General features: G+C 41.7%; 1 protein-coding gene across 1 annotated transcript; it reads left to right on the top strand.

The window, feature by feature from the left end:
* Positions 1 to 4453: 4453 nt before the first annotated feature.
* rgcc (regulator of cell cycle) lies at positions 4454 to 9458 on the top strand. The gene is made up of 5 exons (XM_036541282.1): positions 4454 to 4606; positions 5138 to 5314; positions 7857 to 7967; positions 8514 to 8576; positions 9135 to 9458. The coding sequence occupies exons 1-5, from the start codon at positions 4573 to 4575 to the stop codon at positions 9140 to 9142; spliced, it is 393 nt and encodes a 130-aa protein (XP_036397175.1). The 5' UTR covers positions 4454 to 4572; the 3' UTR covers positions 9143 to 9458.
* Positions 9459 to 15186: the final 5728 nt, after the last annotated feature.

Here is a 15186-nt window from a genome sequence, read left to right as displayed (position 1 = left end):
GAATACTGCTGTCATGTTGCAATCAATTTATCAAGCTATAAACTTCTGAGTGACTTAGCCTCTTGCACATTATACCTTGTCCAGTTATTACTGATAAAAATCAGTAATGTACTTATTCAGCTATCTAGCTGACTAGTGTCAAGCTGTTTCTGGAATGAACTAGCTACTACTTAGTACTATCATGCTTCTATAGCTATCTAGCTACCCCTCTTATTTTTCCAGTTTAACCAAACTTGAACAGCTTCCCTCAAGGTGGAAGAGAATAATAGTAATATGCCTCTAGCAGATGTAGTTCCATATGCAATACTAAGACTTTATTGTACCTCTAAAGAAATGATCCTTCTGTGGATATAGATCAAATGCATTGATTTATATTTAAAAGTCTGTGGGTATATAAATTACAGGGAAACAGAAAGGCACAGCCAGAGAAACATGAGCAAGAGGCTTCCATCTATAAAAGATGAGCCTTCAAAGAATCCAGGCAGTAGCCAGTCCTTGGTATGAAAAAGTGACATTAAACCCTGTTACCCTGTTGTTAATCTCTGACCAGCTGAAGTGGGGTCATACAAGGTTAGGTTCTTTCTCTCGCAATCGGTGTTGCCAGGGTGGGGAATCCATTCATGGGGTTCAGGTCCATGGGGGAATTGATGGGAGACCTGTTGCTTAAAATGGGGGGATTCACTTATTGTGTTGGAAAAATCAAAATCAGTTAAATCGGTGGTGTACATCTTTGTGCCAGTGAGAATTTCTGAGGCGTTGTGTGTATGCATAATAAAGAGCTGCAGAACCATAGCCCAGAAGCACATACTAGATGGACTTAACCTCTCCAAGACCTCTGCCAAGGACCTCACCTTGAAGGAGTATGTGGAGGCAATCTCCCTGACCCTGCTGGACAAGCCAGAGAAATGCAGGCCCTGAGATGGGCCAGTGAGCACAGTAGCATGGACCCCTTGGACAGAATATACAGGCTGGTGGGAAAACCAGGCACTCAGAAGGAAAATTACATGTCAAAAAAGAAAAGAGGGATTTCAGAATTGTACAGAGACTTTAAATATGGTGGAAAGCTGGTGATTTACAGTGCCTCTTTCACAGTCAAGGACTCCACAACTCCTGTCTCTGCTGTGAGTTCATCAATAAGAAATCCCCCTCCCACAGAAGGCTTTGCACAGCTTCTCATGGTGGATTTCCCCCCCCCAAACAATGGGTCATCATATCTGACTGTAACTGTGTTACGGGAAGGTTGACTCCATTTTTAAGGATGGCTTGCAAAGGGAAAGGCATGCTGTCACTTCATCCCGGCAAAGGAGGTGTCATGTTTCATTCGCAGCGTAGCCTGGTGAGCTCACTGCTAAATAACTCTGATGACAAGTGTTTGGAAATGGAGGGTCCTGTCTATACTGCCTGGGACTGAGAGGCATCATTTCCCCATTGTATGAACACCACAGTGCAGGAAAGGTGTTAGCTGCCATTTCTCATGCAGACTTGGTAATACCGTAGGTCTATTTTGGGAAATGATTAGAAGTCTGCCAAATTAATAAATGTAAGAACTACTGCAATCGAAAATGATTTTCATACCTACCTGAAACTCAACTTGTGTGGCATCCAACTCCATCACTTGTATGGCAGATAGCGCTCTTGAAATGGTCTGTTTAGATCTAAATTTCTTTGCTCTGCTCTCCTTCAAAGCACGTCATGGTTTTGTATGGATAATGAACAAGATGCCACAACAAACACCACATAAATGAAATGTTTCCGTAATGTAGGCTAGAGTGTTTGGCCTGAAGCAGAATCAGATATAGGGACCATGAAGAAGGGTACACAGAAGGTAGCTCCAACAGCTCCCTTCCCTGCACAGCAAGTGTCAGAAAGATGCATGTTGTAGTTGGTACAATTTAGTCCTACAAAGACATTTTGTTGTAAGTCCAGCTTTGTAGAGCCTAGTCTGTGTGGTCAACACCAGTGAGCTCTGGGGCAAATTTATGGCCAGGGCATACTGCATCATATTTATAATTAGGGCCAACAGAGGTGTGGGAAAGTTCAGTGACTGATGCCCTTTGCAATGAAACACTGTTTTCTCATCATGAAAACAGCAGGGTGACCAAGCTGATTGTAGACAGATCTCTCTTCACGGGCATGTGAAAGGAAAAATCGCACGCTCCCTCCGCTGCAAGTGTTACCTTTAACACCTTTCATGGAGCCTAATGTGCTGTCACCTAACACACCCAGCTCAAACGTCAACAGAGAGGTGCAGCTGCAAACACAGGGCCTGTTTTTCCATCTGCCTAACGGGCAGAAAGAGACACCGAAGGTGCGAAGACCACCAGAGGCGTTAGATTCTCCACCTCAGGGAAACACAACAGCGCCAAGGCTTGTGGTTTTTCAGGAGCTCAGGATAAGCAAATATGAACGGGACCAGATGTGTTTGTGACACAATATTTACATTTATGTAAAGCACAATATTAATCTAGGACAGATTACAGGTTGTACACTTCATTTTTATGGCTAGATATTTACAGAAGCATTCAAAGCAAGTACCTTGCTAAAGGGTTCAATTTAACTGCATCACCTAGGACTCAATTTTTTTGACTTTTGATCTGTACACTGCTACTAAGAGTCGAAAAAAAGTCGATTAAAATAAATTTTATAAATTGCATAACTGCAATTTATTACCAGTTAAACTCTTGTTTGGGGATAGTAAATGTAATCACTGACATACATATGTGTACATATTATTAACTCATATTTTGTCAGTCCCAGTGCTGGGGACGTGAATGACAGTCCCGGAATAATTCCGGTTATGTAGGCTACTCTGTCATTCCCATACGTAGCGCTAGATGGCCCCGCACACTTAAATGTAGCACGTACGTACTAGCTTTTCTATAGTCGTGCGGAGGTTGACTAACTGCCAAAATATTGCATAAATGAACAGATGAAGAGTTTACATGTCTATTTCCAGATTCAGAGTGTCGTCGTCAATGGAGAAAAGAAGATATTTTAACAGCTCCTCAGCTGTAAACGAAACAAGTCCCACATAAGCAATGTAAATAAGCATTGCATAACGTAAACTATTAGTATAAAAACAGTTAGCACAAAAACTATTAATTTATACTTGAGTGATTTCTAAGAAAGTGAAAAGGCAGAATTTCTTAAACTGATATTGATAATTAAGTGCATAATTAACTTCGGAAAAAATGGCAACATATAATTAGGCTACCATAGGCTGTTATGATCATTTTTCACAGAAAGGGTGTTTACAAACCGAAAGAGGTGAGCTTCATAAAGAATCAGTCTAAGATACAATGAAGAACTTCAAGCTGAATTTCTCAGTATGAGGGTGATGATGAGGTGAAAACCTCTCAGATAAGAAACTGAATTGATTTGATTCATTACCCTGCCTAAACGGGCGAAAGAGTGTGGATCTCTGTGCAGTGTCATTTTATAGAGGTCCAGCGTTTCATGTAGGAAGATGAAATTACTTAAATAAAAAATCTTTAACAGCAGTGTGAATCATCTTCTGTTAGCGGTATAATTTTTTGCGAGATGACTTTAATAAATCAGATAAAAAAAGAAGATGCCAACAACATCCCTGTATTTTTGCATGTCATGTTATTATAAACGAACACGTGAATGGGTCTTAGACTGATAGTCGTCATCGTTATGTTTTTGTAATGAATTAATGAATTAATTTGCGATGCCAACCTATTTAGCTACCAGAAGTAAAGGGTGATTTATAGAACATTATGAAATGCTACATGACGGTACATGAAATAAACAGCCTTGGAAATAATCCGGGAGGGTAGATTAGCCTACAGGTACAACTCTTGCTTTACAACAAACTAATTGCAGCGCAGTGCCGTCATATTAAAATCTAATACGAACACCTGAGTGTAACTCCATAAACCACAATCGTAATTAATTGTCGGCTATAAAAGCGGCAGACAGCCAGGTTTCAGGTCCTTAGTCCATGAAGCAGATTAAAAAGCAGATGCGATTGAGATTAACCTATGTGCCCGGTGAAAAAAACAAGTCTAAACTGCAACGAAATGTAGTCTGACTGCTATATGTATCATCCGTTACATCAGGAACAGCGTTCTGAACCGATCCCATCCTTAAATTACCTGATCATTTTTCGAATCTCATTCTGTCCAACGGTAGGCTATCCAAAGTCAAAGCCTTAAACTGTCAGGGTAGCGCATGGTCACGAGTTTAATAGAACTACGTGTATTAGGGCCTACATGTATGCCCTATATAGAATTGTCACATGCATTTTTTTTTCGGGAAGATCGTGCCAATGACTAGCTATAAAACCCCGTTACTTGTGGTGTCATTACTGCTGGTAAAGCAGCTACCCCTCTCCCCCCCATTTTCGTCACTGAGTCACCGCCCTCTGTTGGGGGGTGTAAAGCATTTAAAAGCGAGGGAGTCCAGAAGTAGGAATCAAGAGGCAGTGAGTAGCAGATACACGAAGGCTGCGAGCTAGAAGATTCCGTTGGAAAGTACTTGTGGAAAGTCTGGTTTCTTCGCTACACCTTCATATCGGATAAACCAAGAGACAAACTTTGAGCAATACTGATGAAATCTCCAAAAATGAAATCTCGGAGCAAATGTAAGTCAAGAGAATTCACCACGATTCTTGCATGCCTTAGATCTCCGGGACTCACCCCGGCAATCACTTTTGTTATGGAAATGTAGCTATCATCACACTGGCTGATTATTGTCACGTCTCAAGAGAGTCTTTGTTCAAACAAGTGAAAGTTCAGATATGTTATCAATGCATATTATGTAAGATGATGCAAATGGATGTATAACACAGACTATTTTAGTAGCGTCTGTGCTGGAGTTGTGCAAAGTGAAAATTCATCATCTTATTGGCTCACCACAATATGATATGGGCTAGAAATGGAATCATGTGATAAACGTAAGATAATATGAAATAACACACTAAGTAAGATTAACACGTTTGCTACTAAGAAATTAAATCTAAATGACCACCACTGTCGTCCGTGCGCGGTTTTAAATGGTAGTTTTGTAGGGGTAGAATATCACTGGATGATCTATCGTAATGCCCTGCAATGAGCTAAAGAACGCATGTTATGTCAGAACATCAAAGTGACGCACTGTTTCATGCATTCAATAGCACAGTTTCTGGAAGAGGACGACGACCTCAACGCAGTGTTGTGTGAGTTTGACGCGGTAATTGAGGACTTCACGTCTCCCGTGGAAAAAAGACATTTTAGTTACGAGGAACACTTGAAAACAATGAAGAGACGGAGCAGCGCCAGCGTCAGTGACAGCGGCATCAGCGATTCAGAGAGTAAGTGCCAGAATGATTGACAAGTTATGAAAAAGGTTTCCGCGAAATCCCAGGCAGTGACAGTTATGGTGTCACCTTGACTAAAGATATTCTAAATAACCGTCAAATGTCCCTCAAGTGACCAGCCCTTTTGCAAAAGTGTCTTTTTCAGATTTAGCTGACACCAGCGTAGCTGACGTCGATACCTTCTTAAATGAATTACATTCAAGATGTCTAATGAAGCAAAACAGAATACAGAATATCCATAACCATGAAAGGCCATCACTCGGTTTCACATTGTACAGGTATATCACATGTAGGCTACAGACATATAGGCTACTGCCTGTTGTCCCATTGGTTTTTGCACTAGACTGCTATGTCTGTGTATAAGGCAATCTTGCAGAAGTACCTTGTTTGATCCCTGAAACTCAGTTTGAGTTCAAGAAGGACCTTGCAAAGTCTCATTTATGCCTTCTGCAGGATTCCTGTTAGACATAGAGGCAAAATGTCTTGTGTCAGAGATGAATGCACAGCCAGGTGTGTCTTGCTTTGGGATTTTAGTGAGAAACTAAAAATAACTGTAAAGAGGTGCTACTTAGCCTCTGGTGTGAAACTTCAGGGTAGGGTTTTGGTGCAGTGTGCATACAAATCCCAGGGTTTAAAACAACAAGCACTGAGTCACAATACTTTCCTATTCTTTTTCAAGTACCTAAGCTCAAGAACAACAAAAGGCTGCATTGAGGGTATTGTGGAAAACATTACATCTGAGCTGGAAAATGTTTCTTTTTTTCAGCTTTTTAGTTGAATTTTTTTTTTTCAACTAAATTTCAGTTTAGACCATGTTTATTCTTCAGAAAAGCATTTCCTCGGCAAGTTGTTGATTTCCATAGTCATGAACTGAGGTGCATGGACTTTCATGATTGAATTGGTTTTATGAGAAAAATATTGATGGGTAGGATGATGATTTGATGGTCTGTTGGAAGCAGGACAGTGATGACAAATGCTTGGAACTGTACACCAGAGGTGGACAGGACAGCAATGATGTACACTGACAACAGTGTACTGCAGCGGAGTCAGGACAGGTAGCTGCTTTCAGAGTGCTTTCCTAATAAGTCGGGGGGAGTTTTGGACCTGGCCCAAATTCCATCTGTGTGTGGCTGAAGGGAATGGCATGAGAGGGACTCAAGCAGATTCTGGCAAAAAGAACACAGAGGCAGACAAACAGGGAGAGCTGAAAGTATATGAGAGTGACAGATGGAACTCTCCAGCACAGGGTTTTAATTTAGCATGGAACACAAATGTGCTTATAATGATCCTACTTGTTGGAAGATAAGGGAGTCTGTATTCTGAATCCCACATATTTCTGGGCTCCACATCCTCATGGGGGGTGGTGGTGGGGTTGAACATGTAGAGTATGATTATTTAAGAGGTCATATCGGTCACCCAGTGCTGAAAGATGGATAGACAGAGATGAGATAAGAGGAGGAGAACCACCCATACACCCATACAACACATGACGTAAGCTATGCTTAAAGATGTTGGATCAAGTCACAGAATGGAGCTGAATGGAGATTAAAAAAAAGTACTTATGGTTATGAGATACAAGTACATGAATGGATTTATCTCCATGATAGCTTCCTGTCGATGTAAAGATGTTTTCTACATGTTTTCTACATTTTGGACTGAACTCAACAAGACTGAGCCAAGTGGAAAATGTGAATGAATTCCTACGTTCTGCGGGTGGGGAACAAAAGCCGTCACTCTGTCCCTTTCGGAAGCAAACATTTAGCTTGCTGTGGCTGTTGAAAATATCCACTGGCTGAATCAAAGTGTTCATTATGTCACATGCAATAACAGAGCTGGAGTTTTACTGCTGTGTGGGTATACAGGCAAACACAGCTCCCCTCACAACATCTGGTTCTGTTTTTAAGGTTTGTGCACGTTGTGGAAATTGAATTCACCATATATTTATCACATGAACAGTGGCAATTTCCCCTGAAGCCTACCTCAGTGGAGGCATCCAGTATCTCACAGGTGCTGCCATTGTGAGAGTCATCAGGTTCTTTGCATCAACTGGAAACGTAGATTTGCGTCAGGGTCTCCTGGAATGACACGTCTGTTTGTTCCATCAATTGAAGAATGGGGAAGAGCTTAAACACACAGTCACAGGGGTGACTTTTTATGTGTAACTGAGTACAGTTGTGCAGGACCTGGGCTTTAAATTAAGCCAAGGGGGTTGGGAAACTTTAACTTGAAAGACAGAGAGTGTTTGTGAGGTAGAGTTTAGAGGTAGAGTTTGCACAAGGTAGAGAGAGGGAACAGGTCATTATCTGAGTATGCATTGATTACACACTGAACCCACTTGGCTGACGCAGAGGAGAAAACCTCTCGCTGAGCACGTATTAGAGAAATCCACATATTTGCTGGGTGTGCTTGATGTGTTGGAGGTGTTTGTGCCCTGGAATGCAGTGGAAGATGGCCCTGTAATCACCCTGATAGTTGAGCATCCACCTGCCTGGAGATCTCGGAAAGGTGAACAGATGTTGTCCTTTCTCTCTGACAGGTGCGGAGTCCCTCAACAGAAACAGCCTCAGCTTTAGCGATGAGAAGCTCAACTCCCCTTCGCCTGTCTTCTCTCCCACCTCCCCCTGTCCCACTGTCACATCCCCCAGAGGTGAGTTCACCTAGAATTTCAAGGAGATGCAGCACCTTTCCTCTGAAAGTTTTACCTCTTGTTGCCTCAAGTTAACCAAAATAATACCTTTGGCCTTTTTTCCTCTTAATGTTTGAGGTTTTATGGTTTTTGTACACTCCAATCATTTCTGCTGCAACTCTGATGTGTTTCTTTTGGATGTTTCATTTCATATTCATTATCAACTATTGAAATTTTTGACAAGAAATGAGATATATAAATGCAAGTGCTGTACTGAGTATTTGTAAATGTGCCTTGTGAGGGCCATAGACATGGACTGCTGCCAGTACATTCAACGTATCACTTTACCTGGGGTTCACTGTTAAAATACTGTAGTTATTTATTATTCCTTTCCACAAAATATAATGACGTTCATTTCAAATTTTAACTTCAAGATATATAAGTGCACAATGTAAAGTAGCTTTCCTTAATTTTACATAGAAACATTTCTGGACAGTCACTGGCTGTCATGTTCAGTCAGTCAGTGCTGTGTGGTAAATGAAACTATTTGTCTTTTTGTGTTTGCAGCTAAACTTGGAGACACAAAGGAACTAGAGGACTTTATTGCTGACCTTGACAAGACATTAGCAAGTAAGTGCTAATTTAATGCAGTGATCAGAACCATGAACTGTTGAGATCATATTTTCACTGGTATGTCAGATTAGACACTTGGTTTATCAACTTAAGTAAATAGGCATTTACTTAAGTTACAAAAATACTGGTTCATTTAAACCTATATTGTGATGTTTCATACTGAAATGGTTGCGTCTTTTCTATTAATATGTCCGTTGACCTAGGTGTGCCTGAGCTTTCAGCACTATACAGACATTGTGTGAGCAGTTTATAAAATAGATAGTCATTTGTGTTGTACACAAATGGTTCTCATGGTCAATGGAAAACATAGGTGAAAATGGCTCACTCCACACAGACACACAGAGTCTACAAAATCATTTTCAGGCCATCTCACCATGTTAAAAGCACAGGAGAGCAAAGTCTCTGACCTGCGCCCACATGTTTGTGACACAGTTCAGTTTTACAGGGCAATCATGTGAGCATTGAAGGTTTTATGAGGACACTAAATTAGCTGTCAGCAAGGCAGTGAACATTTAGGGCTGAATGTGGTGTCTCTCTCCTTGTGTCTGCCTGCAGGTATGTGAGATGAAGCCAGAGCTAACTGGACAAGAGCCCCTGGGGGGAACTAACGCACCAATAGGAGCAAGCAAGGCCCCACCCCTCACCTTGGACACAAACTGGCCAACTGTGGTGAAGTGATAGTGAAATGTGGTGACACATGGTGTAACTTATGACCGACCATGTCACACACTTCATCCTGCTCCAAATTGGGAAACTTGAGCAGAATATTATTTAAAAGGCTTTTTATAGATATATATTTGTAATTTTATAGAGCTGGTTATTGTAAATTTATCAGTGCTACATTTTTGTGAAATATATTTTTGTATCTTTTTGTGTAAATATTGGGTCAGATTTTATTTCTTTGGTTGTATGGTGCTTATTTTTTTCCATTTGTAATTTGTTTCTTGTGTTAAGCTGCCTATGTGCTACTAATGACTGTGAACATAGGGTTCTAACTCACTAATAAGTCTGGAAACCAAAATAATATACATTAGTTACATGGCATTTAACACAACTAACACATGCCAGTGATGAGATTAAAACTGGAAAAATGAAGCTCTTTTAAATGATGCCTCTGTCCACAAAAGTATTTTTTTTTAATGGTTCAGCAATAACCGTTCAGACGTATGTTTCTTCAGAAATACATGGAACCACAACATGAAGTATGATAATGCATGGGCTCATGTCATTGAAAGCTCTACTGGGAATTGGCTTCAGAAAGATGGCTATGCAGTGTTCTGAACTGGAATTTCTATAGACTCTCTGTAGATCAGTAATCTTTTCTGTGTCCATGATGAATAAAACATTCAATGAAACTGTAACTTTTTGTGTGATTAAGTATGTTCACATGTCCACATGCGCTGAGCACTGATAAATGATGACTGCTGTCATCCAATACACTAGCTTAAAACCAGTGGCTATTTTTGCACTACAAGGTCCACAGTGCACAAGGGATGGGCAAAAGCCTCCAAAAAAACAGGATAGGTCTAACCCCCAACAACATTATTTTAGAAATTCACAAGCCCCTGAAGAGTTGCTAGAAGGTGGTATTGCAATCAGGGACCCAAACCTTTGTGGAACTAAGCCAATTATGTTCCTCCACTATAGACTCCTGGTCATTGAACTAGTGATGTCCTGGGCTGTAGAGAATAGTCTGTGCTCAAAATGAGTGTCTTTACAAACTGAGACATTCAGGAGCCTCCATCCCCAGTTAAGCCTAAGTGTTGCCACAATTGGGTCGGAGATCTGATAAAACCAGCACACACCACAGTGTTCCAGGACTAGAATAGTCAAGTCCAGTTACCCATAACCAAAGGTAGGGTTAACACTTTCAATGTGTATGTAACGTATTTCTTACATTTACTGAGCATTAAACATGCCTGATCTTCAAGCATTGCCTTCATTCCCGGTGACTTATATGTACATGATGTATCTTCCAGTTACTTTTTGCACACATTGCACTGCCCATCAAGGTGTTCAATGTGCAGATTATGCTGTGCTAATTTGTGTCTATAGTTCTGAATCAGTGGGCTAAAGGTTAACCTCTGACTCACAGGAGGAGCAGTTGTAGGGTAAGCCATTTGAATGGCAGGGAAAAGCCACCTCAGCACAATGTCTTTCAAAAATCAATATGGTGTCACTTAACATGTCTGACCACAACCCTCTGTCCGTGTGTCTGTGCATTCTGTTGCTGTCTGCAGGTCTGCTATCTTGGCTCAGTTAAGTCCTCACAGGCCTCTTGCAGCCAGTCAATGAGTACCTAATGCTGGTTTAGGTACAGTAGGGCTCCATGGTTAATAGGTCACAAAATGGAAATTCTGATGGAGCTCTAGGGTGTACAAATTGTAAAGGGCAAGGGGTGTGACCCTTCTAGAGCAGGTGGAACAGAGGAGAAGTCCTTTTTAGGAACACCCTGTGCCGGGGTGGGATAGGACCCTCTGTTACCCTGTCAGCTGACATGGGCTATGTCTGGAGGAATGCAGTCACATAGGACAGGCGTCATTGCACCTATGTTTGGAGGAATGGGTCGCCACATGACACAAACGTCACTGGACGCTAATCAAGAAGGAAAAAATATTCCACTCCTAATGGTATTGCAAAGGTCTGGCGCAACAAAGCAGAACAATCCGGTGGAGATTAGGGGAGTCAGTTAATTCACGTTGTCCTGCAGATAAAATGGCATAATTATCTTGCTCTGGTCTAACCATTAACAAATGTTCAGTCTATAAACTCCACAACATTTTGGTTACCTGTGCTACAACCTGATTGGAGGACTGAGTATTCACCTGTTTGTAGGAAGCTGGTTGAAAAATTCCTGCCCATTATTTATTCTTTATTAGAATTGGCCCAGGCTGCAGGCACACTTTTTCCTCTCCATCCCATGGACCAGCACTGTGAGACCTGTTGACACAGCAGATTAACTCCCAGTGGCTGTGGTCCATAGGCCCTCATTTTAAAACAACCATCCCAGTTGGCACCAGCAGGCACCTTTTTGGCAGTGCCACCACCGTTTGGCTTGGCCAGAGACCCAGCTCACAGTGAAGGGGCACTGTGTCTGAAAGTGTGGGAAAGTGGGAGAATTGGAGGGCAAGACCATCTCTTCTGGTCCAAACATGAAAAATGGACTAAATATATAGATCCCTATCGTTAAAATATCAATAATTCATAGAGACAGGAGAAGACCTGGGGCTGCAAGACAGCAAGACAGTGGAGTATCACTAAAATGGTATAAAAGGGTACATCATGGTGTGGTTTGGCTAACGCAAACCCTGGTAATCTGTGACACAGCTGCCCTTCATGATTCATTTGGGAAAAAAGAAACCTGCCCCCCTCTCTCCCATTGAATTCACATTATTTTGAGGAAAGAAATTAATATATAGCTGTAATTCCAGCAGGTTAATGTCCTGTATGAGGGAAAACTCAACAAATGTGACCAGGAGGATAATGGTTCAGAAAAGGCCATCTCATATCACAGCCCGGTGCTTGAGACAATCCATTCAGTTAAATACTTTCACGGCATTTTGAAGCCTTAATGTTTCAATTGTGAAAGCCTGCTCCTCCATGTAACTCACTGTTTAAATCTCAAAATCCCAAACAGGTCACATCGTGCGACCGTACAATGAGACCATTATTCAGCTGTGTTTACCCTCCAGACACTTGAATCGATATGGAAACATTTCCTTTTTGCCAGATGTTACGCTTGGCACTGGGAGCACAGCAATGAGAATGAAGTGAAATGAAACACAGTATATGCATGTCAGTCTTGCTCCCGTCCACACGGCGATGCAGAATGCTCGGAGGCACAGCACTGCTGGCAGCGGGCCAGCAGGTTCATCTCCAAGCTTCATGTTCAAAAATTACATGTTTGTGGCTTTCAGGCCCTTCAAAGCTGTGGTCGGATGATAATAATAAGCCTTTTGCAGATGGAAACCCTTGTTTTTGAAAGATGTGGCTGAACTGCAAAGGGGATGCATTTGGAGAAGCAGTTTTATAGATTGTTGTCCTGCTTTAAACCAGCAGTGACAGCTATACTTTGTATGTGAGCTAGCTTGAGTACTTACTACAATGCCCTCTCAAACAATCATGCTGTAAACTGGAGTGCAGACAGAGACCAATATATGTATTCCTCCAGGGATGTTGTTTTTCCCTCAAGGAGGCATCTCTCTCCGCTTCTACACCACTGGTCTACACCAGTGTATAGGGATCACCTACAAAACATATTCAGTGTAGCCCAGCTAGCACTGAAGTGAGTGTAAATTGAATGGCATTAACTACATTTGAATATCACCTAACATATGTCATATAATTGGAACTTTATTATCTTCATTTGTGTGTCCTAGATTCCATTTACATTACACTATTACAAATAAACTGTGATGTAAGAAAGATTAATCTTACACACAGTAAATGGGACAAAATCAAGATGGAGTTAATTCAAATTAAATCCTCCTGCTGCCTCAGGTGGCAGAGAAGGCCCTCAAGTGAGAGAGTGCCACCATATGAACATGTCTCGGTGTGTGTGCGTGTGTGTCCTAGGATAGTGTCGGACAGGGTGACGTCAGGCAAGGAATGACTCAGTGCCGAAGGAGGAGAGCCAGTGTGTGTAACATGGGGTCAGACCAGCGGGGCCATTCCACAGCTGTCTCTGTATTGAGTGATGCTGGGTTCAGTGTTAATGGTCCACAGAATCACCATGGACCAGCAAAACACTATCATTCAGCCAGTTAACTCTGCCTAAGGGACTACAGACTCGGCTTTACTGTTCCTTTAGGGGAGGGTAAAACTGTTCTGTATTTGCCTTATTTGAACTGTTTAGCAAACAGAGAAAAGACAGCCCTGGCAAAATCCCCCTCTGTGAGGTATAGGAAGAATGCTTACACATTATAAATAAAGAGATGTATCAACAGTAAAGAAATTATAAATAGCATGAAGTGAAATAGTGTGAAAACTGTTTCATAGGAAAACACAGCCCAAAATCTGTCTCCATGTGCAAGACTGACTGGGAGGCCACTAGTGCTGGTTTGCACCAAGACCTAAACACACACTTGTTATCCTGTTAGCAATTAGATTATGAACTGACCACATCACAAACTTCAGAAGTTGTGTGCAATTGTGGTTACAGGGTCCTTAGCCGAAGAGCTGAAATCAAAGGGTATACTTGCCAATGTTTTCCCTTCACTTCTGGGCCTGTCAATACATGTCCTTTCGTTACCATGATTTCAGTCACGAATGGCTGTGATGCTCAATGTGAAAGGAAGACCAGGATAGTCTATATAAAGACTGCAGGCCTTATGGCTCCTTAACAAAACTCTTTTCCTATCTATCTAAAGATTGGGGAATGTGGATGGTTATTAGTATATATAAAAGTGATGACAAGGTTTCCTTTAGGCCAAAGGGAAGTCAGTTTAAAACAACAGGACTCTCAGACTGGACACATTCATCTCACATTCAGACTCGCCATTGTCCCTGTCCTTCCCGTGACCTCTGAGTCACCAGCAACCTTTCACCTTCACAAACTGCCAGGGAGGCCAGAGATCAAAGGTCACAGAAGAAGACCCAAGGATGACAAGAGGAAATACAAAACAAGGAACTGCGTCAACAATTGCCTTTCTTGGGTGGCGTAAATCATTATCCTTTACATTGAAATGGCTCAACTTGGAAGATTTTGATGGATGTACTGCCTGCCCTCTTCAAGGTAAGTTGAGCCATAATTATAAGATTGTGAGAGTGTCCCAGTTTATTTTCCATGCCCGTGTGAATGTGGCGGCTGGTTCCTGCCCCAGAATTGCTTGTAAGCTCCTAAAATATTTTCAACACCCTCAATGAGGCACCTGCTGACGTCTTAGAGAAAAGCAAGGGGGGGGGGGATGCTTGCTTTTTTTAGTGCTCTGTTCTCACGCCTCTCCTTCTGATCATCAGTGAGTGAGAAAACAAGGTGTGTAAAATGCTAGACGGCATCATCATCACGACAGTGTTTGTCTCATCTAAATTCATGTCATAATTCAACATAGTAGTCAGTACTGTTTTTCCTCTTTCAAATCTATACACATCTTCACAACAAAGGGAAAGATTATAAGGTTTTCAACAGTTGAAATGAATATGCTGAATGATATGAACATATTATTATTGTATAAGATGGAGACATATTCACTAAATGGGAGTACAACAGTACCTCTTATATATCTGAAGAACCAAACTGGATTTGTTCACAGAAGGAATGCTGGAAGTCATTAGTATTACAACCTATGTATCAAGATGCATACAACTGCCAAAACATGAAAGCGTACCGATAACACAGCTTTGATTTGTCAATACCAGTTAAGGCAGTTCCACCACGGCAGTGTGTTATCAATGTAAATTACCCTAACAATGGTCAGTGAGTATGGTCCATTAGACAAACTGGGCTGGAGTGGAGAGAGGAGGCCAGATGGCCTGTGTGTGGTCAGAGCTTTCCCTCTTTTACTGTCGTCGTGCTTGATCAGACTGTTTGTGCTACATCTGTCATGGAGCACTGAAGAGAGGTCTTCCTGCTCAGGGCCAGACTGAACACCGACCCATGTCAGAGGTC

Source organism: Megalops cyprinoides, chromosome 11 (genome assembly GCF_013368585.1).
Source record: "Megalops cyprinoides isolate fMegCyp1 chromosome 11, fMegCyp1.pri, whole genome shotgun sequence".
Classification (NCBI taxonomy): domain Eukaryota; kingdom Metazoa; phylum Chordata; class Actinopteri; order Elopiformes; family Megalopidae; genus Megalops; species Megalops cyprinoides.
Note: the sequence above shows the minus strand (reverse complement) of the source record. Positions and strands in the feature narration are given on the sequence as shown.